General features: G+C 42.0%; 3 protein-coding genes and 1 pseudogene across 3 annotated transcripts in view; 3 read left to right on the top strand and 1 right to left on the bottom strand.

Moving 5' to 3' along the window:
• Nucleotides 1-3,876, top strand: part of LOC120556537 — a 6,072-nt pseudogene extending 2,196 nt beyond the window's left edge.
• A 1,011-nt stretch (nt 3,877-4,887) lies between these two features.
• LOC120555463 lies at nt 4,888-6,232 on the top strand. Its single transcript, XM_039794148.1, has 5 exons — nt 4,888-4,964; nt 5,044-5,099; nt 5,248-5,319; nt 5,471-6,105; nt 6,180-6,232. The coding sequence occupies exons 1-5, from the start codon at nt 4,939-4,941 to the stop codon at nt 6,186-6,188; spliced, it is 798 nt and encodes a 265-aa protein (XP_039650082.1). The 5' UTR covers nt 4,888-4,938; the 3' UTR covers nt 6,189-6,232.
• Nucleotides 6,233-16,616: 10,384 nt separating this feature from the next.
• The window catches only part of LOC120556536 (WD repeat-containing protein 88-like), a 93,168-nt gene continuing 84,518 nt past the window's right edge, over nt 16,617-25,266 (bottom strand). The window contains exon 13 of the mRNA XM_039796179.1: nt 16,617-16,742. Coding sequence (XP_039652113.1) covers nt 16,617-16,742 — 126 coding nt within the window. The remainder of the gene's footprint in view (nt 16,743-25,266) is intronic.
• On the top strand, nt 20,816-22,523 carry LOC120555462. Its single transcript, XM_039794146.1, has 5 exons — nt 20,816-20,881; nt 20,962-21,017; nt 21,173-21,244; nt 21,767-22,399; nt 22,474-22,523. Exons 1-4 carry the CDS (start codon nt 20,856-20,858, stop codon nt 22,276-22,278), a joined length of 666 nt encoding a protein of 221 aa, XP_039650080.1. The 5' UTR covers nt 20,816-20,855; the 3' UTR covers nt 22,279-22,399; nt 22,474-22,523.

Below are 25,266 nucleotides of genomic sequence, written 5' to 3'. Positions count from 1 at the left end.
ATAAGAAGCTGAGTCCAGACTAGTCTAATGATAGCCAGACAGATTATTTGAAGAGGATGGAGGAATGAATCCAGGAGTGGGCTTGTGAGATGATAGGGGGCATTTAAAAAGATGTAATTTAAACTGTTTGCCAGATTGGATATTTCTACTAGAAAATGGAGAAAGTAGCTGAACTTTCTGGAGGCTCCTAAGAAGCGTTGTGCTGGGGAGAGACGTGTATGATGGGCTTATGATGATGTCATTTATAAAATTAGCACAAAAAGTAAGGAAATGTTTGTTTCGTAGTTTATTTGTCTGTGGTAACAATGCTTTTTGGCATTAAATCGTATACCGTTGGAAAGTCTGTTTAGTTCCCTTTCAAATGGTGCCCCATTTTTAAGGAACATGCATTTTTGGGATGAGCAACAGCGCTGAGTATGTGGGTTGCACCTATGAAACATTTTCCAAATCTTCTCTTTCCTGTCTACTAAAACTCAGAAGATTTTGTCAACTAATTGATTATTTCACTGGTTCTCAAACTGTTGTACAACTGGAATCTGATATATTACAAAATGAATATAGTTAAAAACACTTCTATAGGAATACTACAACATCTCCATTAATAATACTTAAACTATGATCACTATAAAGCAATTTAAAATGTTTTTGTTTGTTTTTGTAATAGGTTTGTTTAGATATCAGCTGCGTCCAGAGCTGTATAGTAACAAAGTAGAACTACTTCACTACTCTACTTAAGTACTAAAAGGCTGTATCTGTACTCTACTGGAGTATTGTTTTTTTCTCCTACTTCCACTTTTACTTGAGTACATATTTTTGATGAATGAAATACTTTTACTCCGATAGATTTTTTATGTGCTGCATCGTTACTCGTTACTCGTTACGTTAGTTACGTAAGCTAATTACGTAATTTATGTAAGAAATCCCCGAGATCGCGTCGTGTTTCTTTTCATTACGGTTGCCTGTTCAGAAGTCAGAGACAATGTTAGTTTGTACTCTTTCTATTTAGCTATTGTTGCAGCAGAGTAATCTATTCCGGAGTTGTTTCAGTCTGCAGTGAGTCCTGAATGTTAATCGTTTGACCCTGTGATGTGAAGCTGATCTAGTTTATCTGGATGTTTGACCCTGTGATGTGAAGCTGATCTAGTTTATCTGGATGTTTGACCCTGTGATGTGAAGCTGATCTAGTTTATCTGGATGTTTGACCCTGTGATGTGAAGCTGATCTAGTTTATCTAGATGTTTGACCCTGTGATGTGAAGCTGATCTAGTTTATCTAGATGTTTGACCCTGTGATGTGAAGCTGATCTAGTTTATCTGGATGTTTGACCCTGTGATGTGAAGCTGATCTAGTTTATCTGGATGTTTGACCCTGTGATGTGAAGCTGATCTAGTTTATCTGGATGTCTGACCCTGTGATGTGAAGCTGATCTAGTTTATCTGGATGTTAGACCCTGTGATGTGAAGCTGATGTAGTTTATCTGGATGTTTGACCCTGTGATGTGAAGCTGATCTAGTTTATCTGGATGTCTGACCCTGTGATGTGAAGCTGATCTAGTTTATCTGGATGTCTGACCCTGTGATGTGAAGCTGATCTAGTTTATCTGGATGTTACTAGCTAGTGTGTGATACCTTTATGGGGGCTTTAATCGTTACTGTGCTGGAGAGGATGTTCATTTAACTTGCAGTGTGATAATTGTACATTTTATTTCAGTATTTGTTAATATTGGTTATTTTTAATATAATTAATATGTGTTAATTCCTTTGGCTACAGCCTTTGGCTAAACATTTGACATAATATAAACAATATGATATTCAAACTTTTGACTGCTTTCTTGAATAACTAAATGACACAATACTTGTACTTTTACTTTCAGTACTTGAGTAGTACATTTTAAAATAAACTACTTGCAATACTTAAGTACAAAAAATGTTGAATACTTTAGTACTTTTACTTAAGTGTGGTGCTTAAAGAGCACTTCTACTTCTACTCAAGTCACTTTTTTGATAGAGCACTTGTACTTTTACTCGAGTATGGTTGTCTAGTACTTTATACACGTCTGATTTTTTACCTACTTACTATCTCTAATTGGGCCAAATAGCTCAAGGTAAGACAGCATTTGCTTTTAAAGCCCTGAATGGTCTTGCCCCCCCCCTACCTCTCGGAGCTTCTACGCCCTTATATCCCCACTAGTCTCTCAGGTCACCCGCTTCGAATGTTATCATTGGATTGAATGGGCGTTATCAGTGGTTATCAGCCTCATAGATATGGGTCAGAAGGGGCCTGCTACACCTACTGGTAGGCTCAGAAGGCTGTTATCATCCATTCGCATGGTTAATCACGGATAAATACATGAGAATGCTAACGTAAAGCAAGTAGGCTAATAATATAATAACGTTCGACTTACGTGCAGTTTAGTGTCCCAAATTATGTTCCAAAAACTGAGTGTCCCAAATGACGAGGGTCTTATTTGAGACAGGTTATGGTTATGGTCAGTGCTTAATTTGTAAAGTGGGAGGTACCGGAGCGCAGTGGGGGGGTGGATCCGGCGACTCAAAACGGGGGTTGGAGGTAACGGAGCAAAAAAATAAAAATTACACTGCCTAGTAGCTTCTCTGACTAAAAATACCTAAACAACGCTGTGTGTACATCAGGGCAATGTTTATTTTTATTTCAGAACGTGCACTGCATTGGTGCGAAATGTAAAAATATTAAAAAAAAATACACTGCAACAATCGTTTTCACAAGCAGCAATTATCCATCGGACTATTAAATTAAAAAACCCACCGTGGTCTCCACATTCTAGATCGGCAGAAACAGTTTTTGCTTGTTTGGGATCCGACTGGCCAGCGTATTTGAAAAAGTTAAGCAAACTTTGTTGTCTTTTTGACATTTTTCCCCTGAGTGGGGCTATGAGGCTAACAGCAAACCAGCACAAGCACTTGTGTCACTAGAAGTGCAGCGGCACACTGTTGAAGTGTCTCCCCTCCATCCATCCCTTTCCCCATGGGCTCAGTTTGGTTTGGAATGTGCTGGGGACAGAGACTCATCAGGAAGTACATTTCCAGAAGTGCTGGGTACAATGACGCATTCATTTTTTTTTCTCTTTGGCGCAGGTCATGTTTGAAAGACGCTGTCCTGTAGCTTACTAATGAATAAAAATGTGGTTTAATGTACGTAAACAATGATTGCTAAATTTATCTCTCATATTGCTCCTCATAACCACTGAAAACTGTCTAAAAAATCGAAACCAAAGTCCAATTATTATGGATGTTATCTGAAATTTGATGCATTTCTGCTTCACATTTTCAGCAGGGCAGCGGAGCAGCTGTGGGTTGACTCCCAACGGTTCTCATAGGCTTTATAAGTCCTAACGTGAAAAAGCTTAACGTGGTTTAATGTACCTAAACAACGATCAATCATCACTACATTTCTGGTTAGATTTTTTGACACTTTTCAGTGGTTATGAGGAGCAATATGAGAGAGAAATTTGGTAATCATTGATCATTGTTTAGGTACAAGCTTTTTCCTCGCCATATAGGCGCCAAAGAAGAAGAAAACGCTTTCTTTTTTCAAAAAAAGTGGTGGGTACAAAATGACTCATGACGAAATCTGGTAGGTATGCGTACCCACCGTCCCCACCGAAATCGACCCCTATGCCTCTCCCCCTTCCGTCTACCCTGAAAATTCACCTCAAAACAAGATTTTTGTGGAACTTCAATGGGGGAATAAAGACTTACAAAACAGATAACAACATTGAACACTACACAAACAGTAGTTTATTTTTGTCATTTAGGAGATTAATTTTTCCTGGTGACACAGGTGCCGGATCCAGTAAAAAAGGTTCCGGATCCAACATCGGCGGTGCCAGAACAATAATCCGGCGTGTTCCGGCTCAAATTAAGCCCTGGTTATGGTTATGGTTAAGGGTATGGTAGCACAGGTGGTTTAGCAGATTCATTATTAGCTAATTAAGGACATTGTATGGGGAATTTGGGACACTTAACTGCACGTATACCATAAAGTTCTCATGTCAACACTAATGTCACACCATCATAAAACATCCAATTCAATCCAATGATAACATTCGAAGCGGGTGCTCAGGTCAGAAGATCAGCTGCTCCTGAGTGTGCCGAAAACTAAGCGGAAGCTCAGAGGAGACCGTTCCTTTGCTGTGGCGGCTCCTAAATTAAGGACTGATGTGCCTCTGCACGTTAAACAGGCCTCTTCTTTGTCTGTTTTTAAATGCCGTCTTAAAACCCATGTCTTCTCTGTGGCCTTTGACACCTAGTAAGATGTTGACTTGTTGTACTTCTTTTAATTATTTAGATTGATTGCTTTTCATTGTGCAGCTATTATTTTGTATTCATGTTATATTGTTATGTATTTTATGTCTTATTTATTCTTCTGTGCAGCACTTTGGTCAACTTTGGTTGTTTTAAAGCGCTTAACAAATAAAGTTGGATTGGAACATTTAAATTTGACAGAAAATAACCTATTTCTAACCGTTAAAATAAATTTTGATACTGCTTAGGAATGATGAATGAAAAAGAGAAACAAGAGAAACACCAACTAAGGAGGTTGAGATGTGTAAGGATTGTAATCTAAAGCACCTAATGTAGCAATGTGCAAGATAACATTTGATGAAAATTAAGGGCCCGTTTAAGGAAGGAGTCTCAACAAATTCTGAGTCTAATGCTGAACTCTGAGTTGATTAACCCTGAGATGGGAAACAGTGAGTTTTCGGTTACAGAACATGTGCAAGATAACATTTGAAGAAAATTAGACAACTGAACCAGTTATGTTCCACCTTAATCAGGATTCAATTGCTCGCAGCTGTGTGTCGTTAACTGGCTACGTTCTGATTGGTCAGGGCAGGTCACCTGTAGCACTTATAAACCTTTCACAGGATCACAGTGGTACCTGAGCTGTTCATTCAACATGATGGCTGTTTGGTGTACTGCAGGGTGAGCAACAGTTTGTTTGTGAAGTTTTGACTGATTTCTGTTAAGTAGTTGTACTTATGCTCAGTCTGCTTTTCAATAGGGCTTTGCTGCTTGTTTTGCTGACTGGTTTGAGTTACAGCTACCCTATGAAGCAAGGTAATGTATCATTGCTGTCAACATCTTAAAAGTAGTTTAATTGTTTAAGTCTCTCCTGATAACTTTCTCTTGGAACAAACCCTGCTTCTGCTGGCTCTAACTGGATGTTTCCTTCTTGTGGATTTTTGGGGCTGCCTCTAAAATCCAGCTCAGTCCAGTTTTCAGAATGCACCTCCAGGATATGCTCAAGGCTCTTCTGCAGGCCCTGCCTCTAAACAAGGTAATAAATGCTAATGTGACTTAAACTAGCTAAACTTGAGCTGTCGGGGTCTCTAAATGTCTGAACTGATGTGGGTAGTGAATGCCCATGTTTTGCTGTTAACTTCATTGCCTTGAATTCTACTTGCTAACAATTTTACTTCTGCTCCTAGGCATTTCCTGGGCTGTTGCACCTCCCAGTCCCTTTTCTGCTGGAGCATCCACAGGACCTAGCACTCAGCAGTTTGCCGCCAGTAGACCTGCCCCTCAACCACTTGGCCTTAGCTTTGTGATCCGGCCTGACTATTTTCTTCCACAGTACCAGGCAGGGGAACTCTTCCAGGAACAGAAAAGCTTTGAGCAAGGCAACTCTGAATCTGAGAATGAAGCGCAAGGTTCCATGCCGCCACCTCGTTTTTTCTATGCTGCACAGACTTCACAAGGCTTTAATGGAGGACCGGTGCCATCAGGCCTGGTCCCATATCCTTACCCTTCCTATGACTACATGTTCCTGAGTGGCCTGTATCCTCCAGGCACGTATACTTACACCAGCAACAGCTTTGAGCAGGGGAGGGACAGCTGGGAGGATGCTCACTACACCAAGGACAACTATCCCAGCACTCAGCAGGCCAAGAACATCCCTTCTAGACCTCGCACAGTCAGGCAGGCGAGTATTGGGAGTGATAGTCATGGTCTGAGTGGTGCAGCGACTGGACAACAGCAGCCCTACAGTGGAGTTGGTGTACAAGGGTCTTACACTCAGCTGGGTCGACACCGCCGGGCAGCGCCAAGAGCATTCATGCAGAAGGTACTGTTCTGTGCTTCAGTTAGCAGGATATTTTCAGAGTTTGAGATTAACATGTTTCCTTTCCTGTCTTTCAGGTTGGCTAAAGGGTGACTCTAAAGTCTTGTCAATAAAGAGTAACTTTTATGTTTGCCCTGGTTTTCAATGTTTACTCCCAAGATGCGATACTCATGTAGCTAAAGGTCTAACTGGGTGCAGGGTTTGACAGGCAATATTAATAATCCAGAATGTGATAGCCATTTACAATCTGGCCATCAAACTACCACATAACCAATAAAGGTACTTTATTGTCCCTGTCAGGGACAAAGGAGCATAGGCAAGGACACAGTTGTTCAGAAAAATGTAGGCTTTATTTTTGCCAGCTATAGCCATTACAGTTTCAACAAGAACACTTAGCAAGATCCAAATTAAACTCCACAACCAACCATGAGAGATTAATAAAACACTACCACAACCCAATATTAGTCTAACACAAACAAATTATCCATATGCTGCTGTGTGAAGTATCTTGTAGTTCTGGGCGAGCCGACCGCTCGTCATTTCCGTTCAGTGTTTTAACAAGTGTTCCTTTTGGGACAACACTAACCATCCAAAGTGGGTACAAATAAACAATTTATGAAAAGAAACTTAAAAAAAATTAAACCATGACCCCACATTACATGCTGGCGGTGGATAGGGCCATCACAGTCCCATACATGTAGCGTAATTCTCTGCATTTAACCCATCCCTCAATGGAGCAGTGGGCAGCCAACCACAGTGCTTGGGGATCAACCAGTGCCTTGCTCAAGGGCACTGACTGGAGAACCTAGTACATGTTTTTGATGGTGGGGGGGAACCAGAGGTAAGGTTAAGTAATTCAGTCTGCTGCTGAACCCAGTTCTGTCATGACACCTTGAATGATGGCACGCTGTCTGTACGGTAAACGCGTAAGCTAGTGCCACCGTAGCCTAGCGTAAATGCTGGAGAGAATCTGCTAACCTGGCAACACATCTGCCCTTGAGCACTAAAGCTCACTGAAAGGTCTTTTTCTGTTTTGCATAATCCAACCAGCAAAGACTTAGAAGCAATTCTTTAAAATTGATTACTAGTGGAGAAACAGTTGCTTACTTTTTCCAGCACAGCACTTAATTTTAGTTTCCATTTTTCAATTGCATTATTTATTATATTAAAAATGTATTACCACCAGGTGTCAGAAGGGTTTCTTTAAAAAAAAAAATGCATGTTTATATAAAATCATGAATTGGTAATCAGAATTAATCTATTGTTGAACCAGTAACTGATTATTTTAAGAAAATGACAGGAGTGCCTCTTATTTCTTTTACTCTATCTCCAATTTGGCCAAGTAAGACTACATTTATATTTGACAGAAGTCATTTCTAAAGGTTCAAAAATACATTTGGATACTGCTGAATGTTCAATGAGATTACAACATGAAAAAGAAACCCCATAACACAAATAAAAACTAAGGATTGTAATCCATAGCACCTAATGTAGCAATGTGCAACATAACCTTAGAAGAAAATGTAAAGGCCCGTTGAAGGAAGGAGGTTTAACAAATGGAGGCCCCGTTTACACGAAGGGAAGACGCAGATATTTTCCTGCGGTTTGGCATCTCATTTACACGAAAACCCCGTTTTTATCATAGAAAACGATTATTTCTAAAAACTCCGGCCAAAGTGGAGATTTTGGAAACCTTCGTTTGCACGTTTGCATGTAAACTGAGACAATCGGAGGTTTAGGCAGCCGAGAGAGAGAGAGAAAGAGGAAGTGATTGGTTGCTGTTGTTGCTATTGTCGGGATTCTGATTGGCTAACGTGGGCTTGAGCTTCGCGTTACACCGCCACCTACAGGTCTGGCGGGCTCTTGCCTGCATTGACGGCATATATATACACGGGTACATGTAAACGGACACTTTTCTGAAAACGGAGAGGTTGAAATGTCAGTTTATGAAAATAGCCGGCCACGTGTAAACGTAGCATGAGTTGATTAACCCTGAGATGGGAAACTGAGTTTTCGGATCCAGAACAGCTGATTTGAGTTGGTTCAATCAACTCAGAGTGGGTTGACTCCAAGTTAAACACGTGCACCACCTCCATTACAAAGGCAGCATGAATGGAGCCATGATACTAGGATTCACCATGGCAACAACCACAAATCGGTCGGCATACGTTAACCCCTGTGGAACTACTCATGCGCACATACAGTGAGTTTGAATATATATCTTGGTTAAAAGCAGCATAGCTGCTTCAAAAGAGAGAATTGCCGTGGGAGAAAAATGCTGCTTGACTCAACGGCTGTGTCTCAAAGCGCCTACTGTCACACTTCAAGCACTTAGTTGTAAGTATATAGTGGAGCTAACGCAAAAAGTCAGAGCACTGAAAGTACCCGGATGACCCCCTAAAAACGGTCAAAAAGTTCAGTGTGGAACGATGGACGCTACGCGCACTAAACGGGCGCCACCTTGACTACGCAGTGGAAAGGGGAGGGACCAGGGATGTCGACCGGCAGCTGATTGGAAGAACGCGTCACATGGGTCTGGCTTCTCCTGGATTTCACAACAGAGCATAATGGGCGGCTCGTTCAGAATACAATCCCGAATTTTACAAAAATAGTTCACCGAAATGTGTTTCTGAAAACATTTTAAGAGAGAAATAGGCCGTGCAGTTGCTGAATCTGTCTTCATTTCAGATCAACAAAGGTCAGTTTAAGAGATTTTATCAGATTTTGAGAGGCGGTGGGGTGAGCCGACCGCTCGTCATTTCCGGTAAGTGTTTTAACATAAGTGCTCCGTTTGGGACGACACTAACCATCCAAAGTGGGCTCTACGGCAGGAAGTGGTCAGTGACCGTTAGCAGTATACTGACAGAAGTGTGCGGTTTGAGACACAGCCAATGTGTATGTTCCAATATAGTGTATTAATTTCATATTTAATCACAAGTATATTACTGGTGAAAACCTTTTTTTCAAAAAAACTGAGGCCCTGTTTACACGTACGTGGTTATTTTTACAAACGGAGACATTTCCCTTCGTTTGTACCCTTCGTTTACACGCAAACAGAGAATTCTCCTCTGAAACCGAGTCTTTCTAAAAACTCCGGCTAGAGTGGAGATTTTTGAAATCTTCGTTTGCACATAAACTGAGACAAACGGAGGTTTAGGCAGCCGAGAAAGAGAGAAAGAGGAAGTGATTGGTTACTGTTGTTGCTATTTTCTGGATTCTGATTGCACCGCCATCTACAGGTCTGGCGTGCTCTTGGCTGCATTAAAGGAATATATATACACAGGTACATATAAACGAACACTTTTCTGAAAACTGACAGCTGTGCACGATGTTATTTTTTAAAACGGAGAGGTTGAAATGTCCGGTTGTGAAAATAGCCGGCCACGTGTAAACGTAGCATGAATTTCATTTAGGTGTAATCCTGCGGGCAACAAAGTACTAATCCTATTCTGAGGTTGCAGCTCCATGTCATTAACTGAATTATAATTTAAAATTTATTTCAAAGGGTTTTAGATAATTCGCCTGCTATTCTGTGGGACTGCTTTTTAATGGCTCTCACTGGTATGTGTCCAGGTGAACACTACAAAAGTAAAAAAAAAAAACGTTTCAGGGTGAGGCTAACTTTTCTGACCGCTCTGCTAACAGCAGCTTTACTGATATGCTCCACATCACCAGCGTTGTAAAGAAAACATATCGCGACACATGGAACCTACCTGGATGTAAGGATATGTCGACGATGGGCGATAGATTAGTGATATCTAAACTCTGGGTAACCAGGGCAGTTTAACAATCACTACACTGTGTGTGTGTGTGTGTGTGTGTGTGTGTGTGTGTGTGTGTGTGTGTGTGTGTGTGTGTGTGTGTGTGTGTGTGTGTGTGTGTGTGTGTGTGTGTGTGTGTGTGTGTGTGTGTGTGTGTAAATGCATGTACGTGCTATATATATCTGGCTGCGTCATGGTCAGAGTGAGCATACATCTATAATTAGTTTCAAGATGTGATGGTAAGATAGTCAGCAGAGGTAAAATAAATGGTTCAAAAACACTGAGATCATTGCTCCAAACAGAAACTATTAGGAAGAGAAGTGGGGAGTAGGAGAATATTCTGAGTAGCCATGTTGGGGACGAGGGTTAGGGTTAGGTATAGGGATGGGTTAGGTATAGAGATGGGTTATGTATAGAGATGGGTTAGGTTTAGGGATGGGTTAGGTATAGAAATGGGTTAGGTTTAGGGATGAGTTAGGGTTAGGGATGGGTGCTTCGATGGGAACGGGCACAAGGGGACCACTAATGTGAGAACATACTTTAAACCTCCTTAAAAAACAGGTTTGGTTAACTAAAACGCCGTCTAAATAGGACACATATGTATTAAAAGCAGGTTAAAAAAACCACTAAAATATAGTAAAACTAATATAGATGTAAAACAACTACAAGGAAACACCTTACACCACTGTAAAATAAATACCAATACTTAGTCAAAATTATTATTTAGTGTTTTTATCACATTAAAAGAGATAATGCTATTGTTTCATAACAGCAGAAGAATCAGATATTTAAGCAAAACACAAGTTTTATTTTTCAAAATGTATCACTGTCTAAGTAGACTCTGCTATCTAACCTGCCTGAGTCAATGTAAAAACAATTACCCCAAACAAAATCACTCAGCAGGTTCACTTCACTAACCCTGAATTATCACCTTTAAAATGTTTCATCTTTTTATGGTTCATAAAATAACCAGGCATGAAAACGAGTCAGGGGTGAAAAAGGTGAGAAGGATATTACCCCTCTAGGGGGGGTCCGGGGGCATGCATGAAGATGTTAATGATTCCATATTTTAAAGCATCAATCTGATGCATTTTGAGATGCATTTTTTGCCAACCTGAGGAGAGCTGGAGAAACTTAACTTCAGACATGAGTCAAAAATATTATGGCCTTCTTACTAAGTATTATGCAAGCTATTTCATGCCAGCCTGTCACTGGGTCTAATATTTACAGTATATGAGGCACAATGTGGTAAGGGCACCACAAATGGCTTAATGCATAACCCCCACAAGAGATGGTGGACATGCTGTAACTAGTCTACTCTTCCATCATGATTGACAGCCAATACAATGTTATGTAATTCAGATTTTAATACATTTTATTGGCAAAGATAACAATTTACATTACAGTTCGTAATACTCTCAGAACCAGATCTAATTTTTTCTTCTTTGCCTGGACCACCAGTGTCTCCATGGCCCACTTTTGCTGTTTTGCCACATGTCTCAGCCTCGCCCTTTTCTCTTCTTCAGCAGTCTGTTTCTTATTTCCAAAAATATTTTTGTATTAGTGTAAACTTCTAGTTTAGCCTTATTGATAGAACGGTGGACCACTTTACCTTCAGCCTTGTCAGTCCCCTCACCTCAAAATCACCCACACATCCTGGAAAAATGAGTTGTAGAGATTTTAGAAAGAAGCATTAACATTTACGAGGGTTTCTTTTTTTTGATTTACCGTTAGCTATACAAGCTAGCAGCTAACTTTAGTAACAATATCTAGCTAATATTAGGTTAACGTTAACGGTAGCATTAGCTAATCATTTTCCACCGGAGCTTTAGTTGGCTAACGTTGCGTTCTCTCCTGCTGTGTTCAATGACTCAATTCATCAAGCTGTAGCTAACGTTAGCTAAGCCTATGTCAACAGAGCTCCTGGGTAACTTAGATATACCGGAAAATATTACAATTATTGAAACTATCACTGACCAAATTCAGTCAGGTAAATCGCCGAAGCCAGGCGTGCTTTTAGCTTCTGATGGTGGTCTGCACCCCTTGGTGTGCACGCTCTGGTCAGCACGAGCGAAGCGAACTGCTTGTAAACCAATCAGATAATGGTATTCCCCTACCTTCCCAGAGAAAGAAACTGGTGATGCAAGGCCCTTTGCGCTAATATTTCCATGGACTCGCTCCCTTCTGGTATGGGCACCTGTTCACAGTTCACTGAATCTCTGGTACCCCCCCCCCTTAAACATTTTCTCAGTGAATCTACACGATTCACGTAGGTCACCTATTTTGGTTTCAAAACGGCGAATTTCGCCGAAAGGTGAGTGATTTTAATGTATGTATAACATACAGTAAGACAGATATGGAGAGGAGCACTGAGTGGGAGGATCTGAGCCAAATGACATGCAGCTGGGTCATTCTGGGTCAAATCAGACTAAATCCAGGAAAACTGTTGCTGCACCCTCTTAGATTTTGCTCAAAGTTTATGCTACCACAGTCCCTGAAATATAAGACACCAGTTGCAGCTTAGTGAATTGCAAATTAACAGGAGAGAACAAGACAGATTTTTGAATGGTCAATACGATCTGATGAGTGTGTTAAATCCTATCCCGTTAATTTTACCGTTAACTTTCCTGTTAGTTTATAGCAGATAGCAGATATCATGTCAGATAGCTTTGTGAGATATTTTCTAACATTAGTGTTCAAAACTCAACAGTCCTTTGGATGTGCATCAAACTGACACATTCCAACATATTTCCAAATTTCAACATGCTTATTTGCGAAAATATACTTACAATTCAATTGTTCCTTTCCAGCTGTGTCCGCCATCTTGGTTGAAAAATGTGGCTGGCTCGCTGAGTTCGCAAGGTATCCTGGGTAATTTCATCTCCCACTTCATTTTAAGCCTGCATCAGACCTCACTATGTTTTGAGGGTTGATTTTAAGGGAAAAATAGCACTCCCTCTTGCTCCCTACAGTATTGGGACACCCTAACCCTACGAGAATGCAAAACGCAAAAATCTAGGGGAAGGGGAGGTATTAATGTCAGTCTGTTCACACTTTTTTCCAAATCTAGATGTCGTACAAACTTGTAATGGTTCAGTCATATTGACGTGTTTGTCTTCCACCTTACAAAGGTAGGGCTGCCTATGAATAATAGTTTTCATTACATTAATGTCCAAATATTGCTTCCCAGATAATGTGATTTCAGGCTGTAAAACTGAAGTGATTGAGAGAGGAAGAGCTGAAAAGGTGAAGACATGGGATTTGAACAGAAATATTTTACAGGCCTTGTTTTTGGGACAAATTCTTTTTAAGATTATTTTTGGGCATTTTTAGGCCTTTATTTTCACAGGACAGATGAAGACATGAAAGGGGAGAGAGAGGAGAGATGACATGCAGCAAAGGATGGAGTCGACCCTGCGGCCGCTGCAAGGAGTAAACCTCTACATATGTGCGCCTGCTCTACCAACTGAGCTAACCCGGCCACTTGGGACACATTCTTGATATAGACAAGGTTTGAACAAAATCTGAGACAGTGCAACAACAACAACCTGTAATTCCATTTTAACCCAGAAGACTCTGACAGTGCACAGGCACCTGCCTGATAAATAGCCTATATTCATTGAAGAAAAAAAAATTATTTCATTGCCAAGACTCATTCCTCCACTTTTTCACTGACAAAATCAATCTCATTTACAAATCCCTATCCCCTGTATCTGACCTTCCAGGATCTACTCCAGCACCTACCTTGGACCCTCCTCTCTTCCATCCCTCCCAGACCTCCCGAACCCTCCTCCACACTTCCTCCTCTCCCAGTTTAACCCAGTCACTCCTCCTGAAATCTCCAAACTCATCAGCTCTTCCAAACCCACTACCTGCTCCCTTGACCCCCTCCCTACTCCACTTCTGAAGTCCTGCCTCCCGGTCCTATGCCCCTACCTCACTAACCTCTTCAACTCCTCACTGTCCCTTGAACTGTCCCTCTGCTTTCAAAACGCCGCTGTCACCCCAATCCTTAAAAACCTGGTCTGGATCCCCTCTCTCTCAACAACTACCGCCCAATATCCAACCTCCCCTTTCTGTCTAAAACCCTGGAACATAGTCGCCTCACAACTACAAACCCATCTTCTTGCCAATAACCTATTCGAACCTCTCCAATCTGGTTTTCGCCCCTACACAGCACAGAAACTGCTCTCCTCAAAGTCCTCAACGACCTCCTCACCTTTGCTGACACCGGTTCTCCTCAACATCCTCATCCTCCTCGACCTGAGTGCAGCCTTCGAACTGTGAGCCATAACATCCTGCTCACCAGACTCAAAGACCCGCCGGTTGCGGCGTACTGCACTCAGCTGGCTCCACTCCTACCTTTCCAACAGATCCCATTTCATCTCTCTCCACAACCACACCTCTGCCACAGCCACAGTCACTCAAGGTGTTCCCCAAGGCTCGTACTTGGCCCCCTCCTCTTCATCATCTACATCCTCCCTCTTGGTCAGATACTCCGCCACTTCAACCTGGACTTCCCACTGCTATGCTGACGACACCCAGATCTACCTCAGCACCAAATCCCCCACAATCCCCTCCCCTCTCCCACATCAACTCCTGTCTGTCAGCTATTAAAACCTGGATGCAACACAACTTCCTCAAACTCAACAGCGACAAAACAGAATTCCTTCTGATCACGATCCTATTATTTGATCCAACCCTCTAACATGCGGCCTAATTAAGTCATTAAAACCTCCTTCTTTCACTTCGCAACATCGCCAAAAATCAGACCCTCTCTCACACCCCCCGCTGCTGAAAGACTCATTCACGCCTTCATCTCCCCCCCGACTGGACTACTGCAACTCACTTCTCCTCGGCATCAGCTCTACCAACATCAACCGACTCCAACTGGTCCAGAACTCAGCCGCCCGCCTCATTACCTGCTCCAAATCCTGGCACCACATCACTCCAGTCCTAAAACAACTCCACTGGCTTCCCATTTCCCACCGGATCACCTACAAAATCCTGGTCCTCACCTAAAAGCCTCCACCATCTGGCCCCCTTATACCTCACTGACCTCCTCTCCCCTTACCAACCCTCACGGTCCCTCAGATCCACCTCAGCCAGTCTCCTCTCCATCCAAAAGTCCAACCTGCGCTTGTTTTGGGGACAGAGCCTTCTCCAGAGCAGCTCCCAGGCTCTGGAACTCCCTCCCCCAAGAGATCCGCACCTCTGAGTCCCTCACCATCTTCCAGTCCCGCCTCAAGACCCATCTCTTCACCTCAGCCTACCCATAGTCCACCTGCCCCTCCCCTTTCATCTGTATCTTGTTTTGTTCTACTTGTTTTGTTTGCTCGTTTTGTTTTGTTATGTTTTTATAATCTACCCTGCCCTGTAAAGCGACTTTGGAGTCCATGAAAAGCGATATAAATTCAATTTATTATATACATTTATCTACTGGAATAGAGCAGTGTAAATATTGCATAAGGCCATCCTCAACCTTACAGTAGGCTGGTACTTCTATGACACTCCATCTGACATGATTTCTGTTCCGCAATTAACGATTGTTGTTATGCACTGGGCTAACTTTTGCAGGTTTTAATTTGTGAGTAGTTAACGTTACAGTTACTATAATGTAACTTGTTCACTACATATTCCACAAATGAACGTGCCATAACGGACATGCAATACTAACATTACATTATCACACCAAGTACTCTCAGTCACATAGCCTGTGAATTACTAGCTAGCAGTTACTAGTGTAAACAAATAGGCGCTAACGTGTACAGTAAGCTACTTCAGTTGGCTTACTTGAAAAGTCTGACTTACCCTTCACGTGACTCGAGAGCGCAGACTCGCCCATTGTGAAAAGCTGCACGTCTTTTTTGCAGACTTTACAAGAGGCAACTCGTAGGGTTTGTCCCCTTAATCCATAATTTGTATTTTTCATCTTCCAGCCAACGTTCATTGAAACGACAACCGCCCAGAGATATTATGAGTCCCACTATGGCCACGCCAAGACCCGCCCTTCAATAGCATTTATTGGCCAGGCGTCCATGCTTACGCTAGGTAACATAACCCCATTTGTTCAGGTCCTATCTCCTGACCAATCGGCTGTCCTAACCTTAACCACTCGAGGTCTAATGCCTAACCCCAACCAATCGAGCTGCTTCGTAGGGCGGGTCTTGGCGTGGCCATAGTGGGATTCGTAAATTTGCCTCCCGGCATGTCACACATGCACAAGAGAGCAGGTTTCATTTTAGGCTCTCCAACATTTTATTTCTCCATTTAATAAACAAAATATTCAGTCAGATAGGTCTTTGTTGTGAAAGGAATACAGTTACAATTTCAAGCATTTTATCCAAAATGTAAGCACTTTTCAAACCTTGAAAACACAACATCAAAATGCAAGCATTTTTTAAGGATTTCAAGCAGGCGTACGAACCATGCCCCCCTTTCATTTCTTCAGCTGTCCTGTCAATAAAGGCCTAAAATTGCCCCAAAAAAGTATCTTTAAAAAAAAACTTGCAAAAAAAGCAACACAAATGTTGGAAAAAAGCAAAAAAAACACCAGAAAAGAGACAAAAATATATATTTTTTTTAAACTAAAAAACAATTGTCAAAATTTGCGTCCAACAAGTGCCAAAATGTTGGAAAACCCCCTGACTAGAATGGATTGAAAATTGAATGTTGAAACAAACAGGTGAAATCTTGCCTTGGCTGCTGCTGCTGCATGGCTGACCTCTGACCTCTGACCTCCGGGACAGGAAGTCACATGAGCGGTGGCGGCTGTGGTCGGTACCTGGAGGGCGATTTGAGTCGAAAGAAGACGCAGCGAGTCAGCAGCTCAGAGGTCTGCAGCCTGGACACTGGGAAGGCCTTTCTACACTCCTCACACTGGAGACACACAACAAGACACTGGGAAGGCCTTTCTACACTCCTCACACTGGAGACACACAACAAGACACTGTCTGATTCAACAGAAAACAGACAACAAGTCGTATTCATAAAAAAATAATAATAAAGCCTGACTTTCCTTCTTTCTTTATTTCTTACTTTCTTTCTTTATTTCTCTCTGTTTCTCCTCCCATTGTAGTGTGTAAAGGATCCAACTAGTTGTGTGTTTAATGATCTCATCATCTCAGCTGACTTGTAGCCGTTATATTGTCGGCTAGTTTACTTTAGAATCAAACATCAGATTTTATAAACTACATGTGTTTAGGGATTGGTTTAAAGAAATGCAAACAACCCAGAGCGTTTTTGTTTTCCTATCCCAGAATGCATCTGTGGTGCAGCCAGATAATAGGCTTGTTTGAGATGAACTACGCCTCGCCTGTAAAGGTCCTTACACACGGACCAAACGGCCAACTGTGGGCAGAAAAGGCAGTTGGACTTATCACTTGGCTTCCAGAGGTCCCAAAAATGGCTATTTACACACCGAAGCAACGTTGTTATGGAGATGTAATACGCAGCATACAGCAGCAGGCGGCGCTACTCTGTATTTGCGACCACCAAATGAAAACCAGGCAGCTGATTGGACGAAGCGTCACGTGGGTCTGGTTGCTGCTTCTGGATTTAGGATTTTTTTAAACGGGCTATGCGGCCATTAACGGTGGCTCATTCAGAATACAATCTCATATTGTAAGAACATAGTTTGACCCTGAAGCTGATCTAGTTTATCTGGATGTTAGACCCTGTGATGTGAAGCTGATCTAGTTTATCTGGATGTTTGACCCTGTGATGTGAAGCTGATCTAGTTTATCTGGATGTTTGACCCTGTGATGTGAAGCTGATCTAGTTTATCTGGATGTTTGACCCTGTGATGTGAAGCTGATCTAGTTTATCTGGATGTTTGACCCTGTGATGTGAAGCTGATCTAGTTTATCTGGATGTTTGACCCTGTGATGTGAAGCTGATCTAGTTTATCTGGATGTTTGACCCTGTGATGTGAAGCTGATCTAGTTTATCTGGATGTTGCTAGCTTGCTAACTTTCCTGTTCATCACACATGTTTCTAGCTAGTGTGTGATACGTTTTCTGGGGCTTTAATCGTTACTGTGCTGGAGAGGATGTTCATTTGACTTCCACAGTGTGATAATTGTCCATTTTACGTCAGTATTTATTTATTTAATTAGTTTATTTGTCAGGGACAATGTACAAAATACATTAATCTTACGAAAAGATGTTTTGTAACAGAGTTAGCCAATGCTAGTTTCCATCTGCAGTCCCCGGGCAGGTGCACACAATATTAAAACATTACATTACAAATAACTGTCAGTAGTACTAACACATACATGCAAGATTAGTTAAACACTAAAACAGATATTTGAATGAAAAACTAATCAAAAAAACATCACAGCCTAAAATATATACAACATAGTCAAAAACATTTACTTCAATATTACATTTGTAAACTTTTAAGTGTGCTGATGCTTACACAGCTGATTATCGAGGATGTATTTCTTTAAGTTTCGAGAGAAATTATTCAAATCTACAGACAACTTTAGACTGCCTGGGAGTTGATTCCATTGTTTAATGGTTTTAAATGAGAAGGCTTTGTTAATATTTGTTATTTTTATTATAATTAATATGTGTTAATTCCTTTGGCTACAGCCTTGGGCTAAACATTTGACATAATATAAACAATATGATATTCAAACATTTGACTGCTTTCTTTAATAACTAAATAACACAATACTTGTACTTTTACTTTCAGTACTTGAGTAGTCCATTTTAAAATAAACTACTTGCAATTCTTAAGCACAAAAAATGTTGAATACTTCAGTACTTCTACCTAAGCGTGGTGCCTAAAGAGCACTTCTACTTCTATTTCTACTCAAGTCACTTTTTTGATAGAGCACTTGTATTTTTACTCAAGTAGGGTCTCTAGTACTTTATACACGTCTGATATTTACTTAGGCCTACTTACTATCTCTAATTGGGCCAAATAGCTCAAGGTAAGACAACATTTGCTTTTAAAGCCCTGAATGGTCTTACCCCCACCTCTCGGAGCTTCTATGCCCTTATATCCCCATTAGTCTCTCAGGTCACCCACTTTGAATGTTATCATTGGATTGAATGGGCGTTATCAGTGGTTATCAGCCTCATAGATATGGGCTGTTATCATCCATTCGCATGGTTAATCACGGATAAATACACGAGAATGCTAACGTAAAGCAAGCAGGCTAATAATATAATAACGTTCGACTTACGTGCAGTTTAGTGTCCCAAATTATGTTCCAAAAACTGAGTCCCAAATGACAAGGGTCTTATTTGAGACAGGTTATGGTTATGGTTATGGTTAAGGGTATGGTAGCACAGGTGGTTTAGCAGATTCATAATTAGCTAATTAAGGACATTGTATGGGGAATTTGGGACACTTAACTGCACGTATACCATAACGTTCTCATGTCAACACTAATGTCACGCCATCATAAAACATTTAAAACATCCAATGATAACATTCAAAGCGGGTGCTCCGGTCAGAAGATCAGCTGCTCCTGAGTGTGCCGAAAACTAAGCGGAAGCTCAGAGGAGACCGGGCCTTTGCTGTGGCGGCTCCTAAATTATGGACTGATGTGCCTCTGCACGTTAAAAAGGCCTCTTCTTTGTCTGTTTTTAATAGCCAACTTAAAACCCATGTCTTCTCTGTGGCCTTTGACACCTAGTAAGATGTTGACTTGTTGTACTTCTTTTAATTATTTAGACTGATTGCTTTTCATTGTGCAGCTATTATTTTGTATTCATGTTATATTGTTATGTATTTTATTTATGTCTCATTTATTCTTCTGTGCAGCACTTTGGTTGTTTTAATGCGCTTAACAAATAAAGTTGGATTGTAACATTTAAATTTGACAGAAAATAACTATTTCTAACCGTTAAAATAAATGTGATACTGCTTAGGAATGTTGAATGAAAAAGAGAAACAGAAACTAAGGAGGTTGAGTTGTGTAAGGATTGTAATCTAAAGCATCTAATGCAACAATTTAAGAAATAAATGACAAAAATATCAGAAAATAACAACAAAACAAGAAATAAAGTGTCCAAAATGCTGAAAAAAGTGACAGAAACGTTAGAAAAAGTGACAAAAGTTTGATAAAGATGTCGAAAACATCATAAAAACCTAGAAAAACGTTTGAGAAATCGCAGAAAGTGTCACAAAAGTCACAAAAACAGTGACAAAAAACTCCACAAATGATGTTGTGGACAAAACGAGATTTGAGACATTTGGGGAAACAGAGGAGGAGAGGAAGGAGAGGAGGGGAGGAAGGAGAGGAAGGAGAGGAAGAGGTGGAGAGGAGGAGAGGAGGAGAGGAAGTTGAGGAGGGGAGGAAGGAGAGGAGGAGAGGAAGGAGAGGAGGAGGAGGAAGGAGAGGAAGAGGTGGAGAGGAGGAGAGGAGGAGAGGAGGTGAGGAGGGGAGGAAGGAGAGGAGGGGAGGAAGGAGAGGAGGAGGTGGAGAGGAGGAAAGTAGGAGAGGAGGGGAGGAAGGAGAGTAGGAGAGTAGGAGAGGAAAAAGAGGAGGAGGTGGAGAGGAGGAGAGGAGTTGATTTTCACAGACCCAAACAACCAAAACAAGCCAGCTGACTGTGTGTGTGTGTGTGTGTGTCTTACTGTGTGTGTCTTACTGTGTGTGTGTGTCTGTGTGTGTCTTACTGTGTGTGTCTTACTGTGTGTGTGTGTCTGTGTGTGTCTTACGGTGTGTCTTACTGTGTGTGTGTGTGTCTTATTGTGTGTGTGTGTGTGTGTGTGTGTGTTTGTGTGTGTGTGTGTGTGTGTGTGTGTGTGTGTGTGTGTGTGTGTGTGTGTGTGTGTGTGTGTGTGTGTGTGCGCAAGATAACATTTGATGAAAATTAGACAACTGAACCAGTTATGTTCCACCTTAATCAGGGATTCAATTGCTTGCAGCTGTGTGTCGTTAACTGGCTACCTTCTGATTGGTCAGGGCAGGTCACCTGTAGCACTTATAAACCTTTCACAGGATCACAGTGGTACCTGAGCGTTTCATTCAACATGATGGCTGTTTGGTGTACTGCAGGGTGAGCAAGTGGTGGTTTGTGAAGTTTTTGAAGGATTTCTGTTAAGTAGTTGTACTTATTCTCGGTCTGCTTTTCAATAGGGCTTTGCTGCTTGTTTTGCTGACTGGTTTGAGTTACAGCTACCCTATGCAGCAAGGTAAAGTATCATTGCTGTCTATATCTTAAAAGTAGTTTAATTGTTTAAGTCTCTCCTGATGACTTTCTCTTGGTGCAAACCCTGCTTCTGCTGGCTCTAACTGGATGTTTCCTTATGGATTTTTGGGGCGGCCTCTAAAATTGTCTCAAATCCAGCTCAGTCCAGTTTACAGAATGCACCTCCAGGATATGTTCAAGGCTCTTCTGCAGGCCCTGCCTCTAAACAAGGTAACTAATGCTAATGTGACTTAACTAAACTTGAGCTGTCGGGTCTCTAAATGTCTGAACTGATGTGGGTAGTGAATGCCCATGTTTAGCAAAGTTAAATTCATTGCCTTGAATTCTACTTGCTAACGTATCTGGTGATAACTCAGAAATGATGGGAGTTTTCAAAGATGACGACCAGTCCGATGAGTTTGAATCTAATGCAGCTTTATTTACAGTGAACAAACTCTCGACAACTGAGCATACAGACGTGTCTGCCCAAGGGTGACCCACATGCACCTCAAAATGGATCGTTTTTTAACTCTGTGCTCACACCGCCCAAGATATCCATTTCAGTTTCAACGGTTTACCTTTTTGGCAGATGCTCCTGATAGATTCACACATTCCACTCTATTCCTGTGGGTGAAGGTTGTCCCCAGACTAAGCTTCTTGTGTAGTACCCTACATACAAGATATGAAATACACCTGAAACATGTAGGCTGAAATATCCAACCTATCACTAACATCACTTCCTTCTGCTCCTAGGCATTTCCTGGGCTGTTGCACCTCCCAGTCCCTTTTCTGCTGGAGCATCCACAGGACCTAGCACTCAGCAGTTTGCCGCCAGCGGACCTTCCTCTCAACCACTTGGCCTTAGCTTTGTGATCCGGCCTGACTATTTTCTTCCACAGTACCAGGCAGGGGAACTTTTCCAGGAACAGAAAAGCTTTGAGCAAGGCAACTCTGAATCTGAGAACGAAGCGCAAGGTTCCATGCCACCACCTCGTTTTTTCTATGCTGCACATCCTTCACAAGGCTTTAATGGAGGACCGGTGCCATCAGGCCTGGTCCCATATCCTTACCCTTCCTATGACTACATGTTCCTGAGTGGCCCGTATCCTCCAGGCACGTATACTTACACCAGCAACAGCTTTGAGCAGGGGAGGGACAGCTGGGAGAACACTCACTACACCAAAGACAGCTATCCCAGCACTCAGCAAGCCAAGAACATCCCTAGACCCGCGCACAGTCAGGCAGGCGAGTATTGGGAGTGCTAGTCATGGTCTGAGTGGTGCAGCGACTGGACAACAGCAGCCCTACAGTGGAGTTGGTGTCAAAGGGTCTTACTCGCAGCTGGGTCGACACCGCCGGGCAGCGCCAAGAGCATTCATGCAGAAGGTACTGTTCTGTGCTTCAGTTAGCAGGATATTTTCAGAGTTTGAGATTAACATGTTTCCTTTCCTGTCTTTCAGGTTGACTAAAGGTGACTCTGAAGTCCTGTCAATAAAGATTGTAACTTTTACGTTTGCCTTGGTTTTCAATGTTTACTCCCAAGATGCAATACTCATGTAGCCAAAGGTCTAACTGGGTGCAGGGTTTATTGACGGTCAATATTAATAGTCTAGAATGTCATAGCGATTTACAATCTGGCCATCGGACTACCACACATCACCAATAACTGCCTACATTATGCTATGATCCAAATAATTCAGTCTGTTGCTGAACGGAGTTCTGTCCTTCAACCTTGAAGATTGATGGCACTCTGTCTGTACAGTAAACGCGTAAGCTAGTGCCACTGTAGCCTAGCATAAATGCTGGGATCGGCTAACCTGGCAACACATCTGCCCTTGAGCAGTAAAGTTCACTGAAAGGTCTTTTCTGTTGTGCATAATCCAACCAGTAGAGACTTGGAAGCAATTCTTTAAAATTTGATTACTAGTGGAGAAACTTGTTTTTCCAGAACTTAATTTCAATTTGTCAATTGCATGACTTCTATAAAGTATTACGACCAGGGGTTTCTTTAAAAACAAAAAATTGTAATTCTCTTGGCAATGTGTGTATATGAAATCGTGAATTGGTAATCAGAATTAATCCATTGTTGAACCAGTAACTGAATTTGTGTGGCCTGATAATTTCAGAAAATGACAGGAGTACCTCTTATGTATATTTTTACTCCATCTCCAATTGGGCCAAGTAAGACTACATTTGACAGCAGTCATTTCTAACTGTTGAATATATGAATGTTCAATTAGATTACAACATGAAAAAGAAACTACTAACACAAAGGATTGTAAGCCATAGCACCTAATGTGCAACATAACCTAAGAAGAAAATTGTAAAGGCCCGTTGAAGGAAGGAGGTTTAACAAATGGAGTCTAACCCTGAACTCTGAGTTGATTTACCCTGAGATGGGAAACTGAGTTTTCGGTTCCAGAACAGCTGATTTGAGTTGGTTCAATCAACTCAATGGGTTGACTCAAAGTTAAACACGTGCACCACCTCCATTTAAAAAGGCAGCATGAATGGAGCCGTGATACTAGGATTCACCATGGCAACAACCACAAATCGGTCAGCATACTTTAACCCCTGTGGAACTACTCATGCGCACATACAGTGAGTTTGAACATATATCTTGGTTAAAAGCAGCATAGCTGCTTCAAAAGAGATAATTGGTGTGGGAGAAAAATGCTGCTTGACTCAATGGCTGTCTCAAAGCGCCTACTGTCACACTTCAAGCACTTAGTTTTAAGTATATCGTGGAGATAACTCACTGAAAGTACCAGGATGACCCCCTAAAAACGGTCAAAAAGTTCAGTGTGGAACGATGGATGCTACTCGCACTAAACGGGCGCCACCTTGACTACGCAATGGAAAGGGGAGGGACCAGGGATGTTGACCGGCAGCTGATTGGACGAACGTGTCACATGGGTCTGGCTGCTCCCGGATTTCACAACAGAGCGTAACGGACGACTCGTTCAGAATCCGATCTCATATTGTACTAAAATAGTTCACCGCAACGTGTTTCTGAAAACATTTTAAGAGAGAAATAGGCCGTGCAGTGTCTGAATCTGTCTTCATTTCAGATCAACAAAGGTCAGTTTAAAAGATTTTCATCAGATTTTGAGAGTCTTAGGGCGTTTTCACACATACCTCGTTTGGTCCGGACTTTCGGACTTTTTAGTTTGATCCGAACCAAAATTACAGGTGTGAAACCTCCCCCGGACCATGGTCCGGATCAAAAGACCAAATTTTGGTCCGACAAAAAGAGGTGGTCTCGGTCCGGACCAAACTGAACCATGATCCGGTTCGTTTATAGTGTGAAATCATTCGAACTTTTGGACCAAATACAGGAATCTCTGGCTGGCTCTCCTCGTGTTACAAGACCAGGGGAAGCTTCTTCAAGGAACAGCTCGGTGCTTAGTGAGAGAGGGAGACTGTAAATGCGCTCAGAGCAGACAGCTGTCAGCTATCAGAGCAGAGAATACATCAGCAGTTTATTTGTTAAGTGGTAGTAAATGTAGGCTACAGTGTATGTTTCCGTTTGTCTCTGAATAAATGCTCCAGAAAGAAAGTCCCGTGTCTTGCTTCTCTACATCACAACAAAAGAAAAAGAGCCGCGGCAGTAGGGGAGAGCAGCGGTCAGTTGAATAGCCTAAACTCTGACCCAGAGAGAGGATACGAGAGGACGGGGAAGCCGTCAACAAACCAATCAGTTCTAAGTATCTGGAGACGCAGCTCACGTATGTGATGACGGCAGGACGTAGTTTTGTCACGTATAGATCTTTAGTGCGCTTGCAAAACTGCAGTGTGAAACCAAAACTTACCGGATCAAATGTTACAATGTAACAAAAACATGAACCTTGGTCCGGACCTTGGTTCGGACTTTCATGTGTGAAAACGCCCTTAGTCACACTCATCACGCACGCCATTTCCGGGTGAGTCCCGACTTCCGTGTCTCCGTCTGAACACGTCTGGTTGGACAAAATGAAGGCCGACAGCTCCTCCAACGGACGACGGCAAGGGACACACCGAACACACTCGAGTCACCGACCTTGCCAGACTGTACAACTGCCGATTTTCGGCCCGGTGTGTAGACGCCTTAAAGTAAACGAGAGCAGGCGGCAGCAGTCGGGGGCGGTGACAAAAATCTGCTGTCAAATCAGCCGTTTCCAGCCGTTTCCAGTAGCCTTCAGGCTGAACAGGAAGTCACAGAAACACTCACATCCTGTTAGGTCTGATTCTGAATTAATAAAATGTTATCAGAC

Source organism: Perca fluviatilis, chromosome 3 (assembly GCF_010015445.1).
Source record: "Perca fluviatilis chromosome 3, GENO_Pfluv_1.0, whole genome shotgun sequence".
NCBI lineage: Eukaryota > Metazoa > Chordata > Actinopteri > Perciformes > Percidae > Perca > Perca fluviatilis.
The sequence above is the reverse complement of the archived record's forward strand: the minus strand, read 5'-3'. Positions and strand labels throughout refer to the sequence as shown.

What these genes read in the sequence shown, in the direction of transcription:
- LOC120555463 (XM_039794148.1), top strand. Translation starts at nt 4,939, where the DNA reads ATGATGGCTGTTTGGTGTACTGCAGG. An exon ending in GCTGTTTGGTGTACTGCAGG is followed by an intron (nt 4,965 to 5,043) that starts GTGAGCAACAGT and finishes GCTTTTCAATAG; the next exon opens with GGCTTTGCTGCTTGTTTTGC. An exon ending in AGGCCCTGCCTCTAAACAAG is followed by an intron (nt 5,320 to 5,470) that starts GTAATAAATGCT and finishes TTCTGCTCCTAG; the next exon opens with GCATTTCCTGGGCTGTTGCA.
- LOC120555462 (XM_039794146.1), top strand. Translation starts at nt 20,856, where the DNA reads ATGATGGCTGTTTGGTGTACTGCAGG. An exon ending in GCTGTTTGGTGTACTGCAGG is followed by an intron (nt 20,882 to 20,961) that starts GTGAGCAAGTGG and finishes GCTTTTCAATAG; the next exon opens with GGCTTTGCTGCTTGTTTTGC. An exon ending in AGGCCCTGCCTCTAAACAAG is followed by an intron (nt 21,245 to 21,766) that starts GTAACTAATGCT and finishes TTCTGCTCCTAG; the next exon opens with GCATTTCCTGGGCTGTTGCA.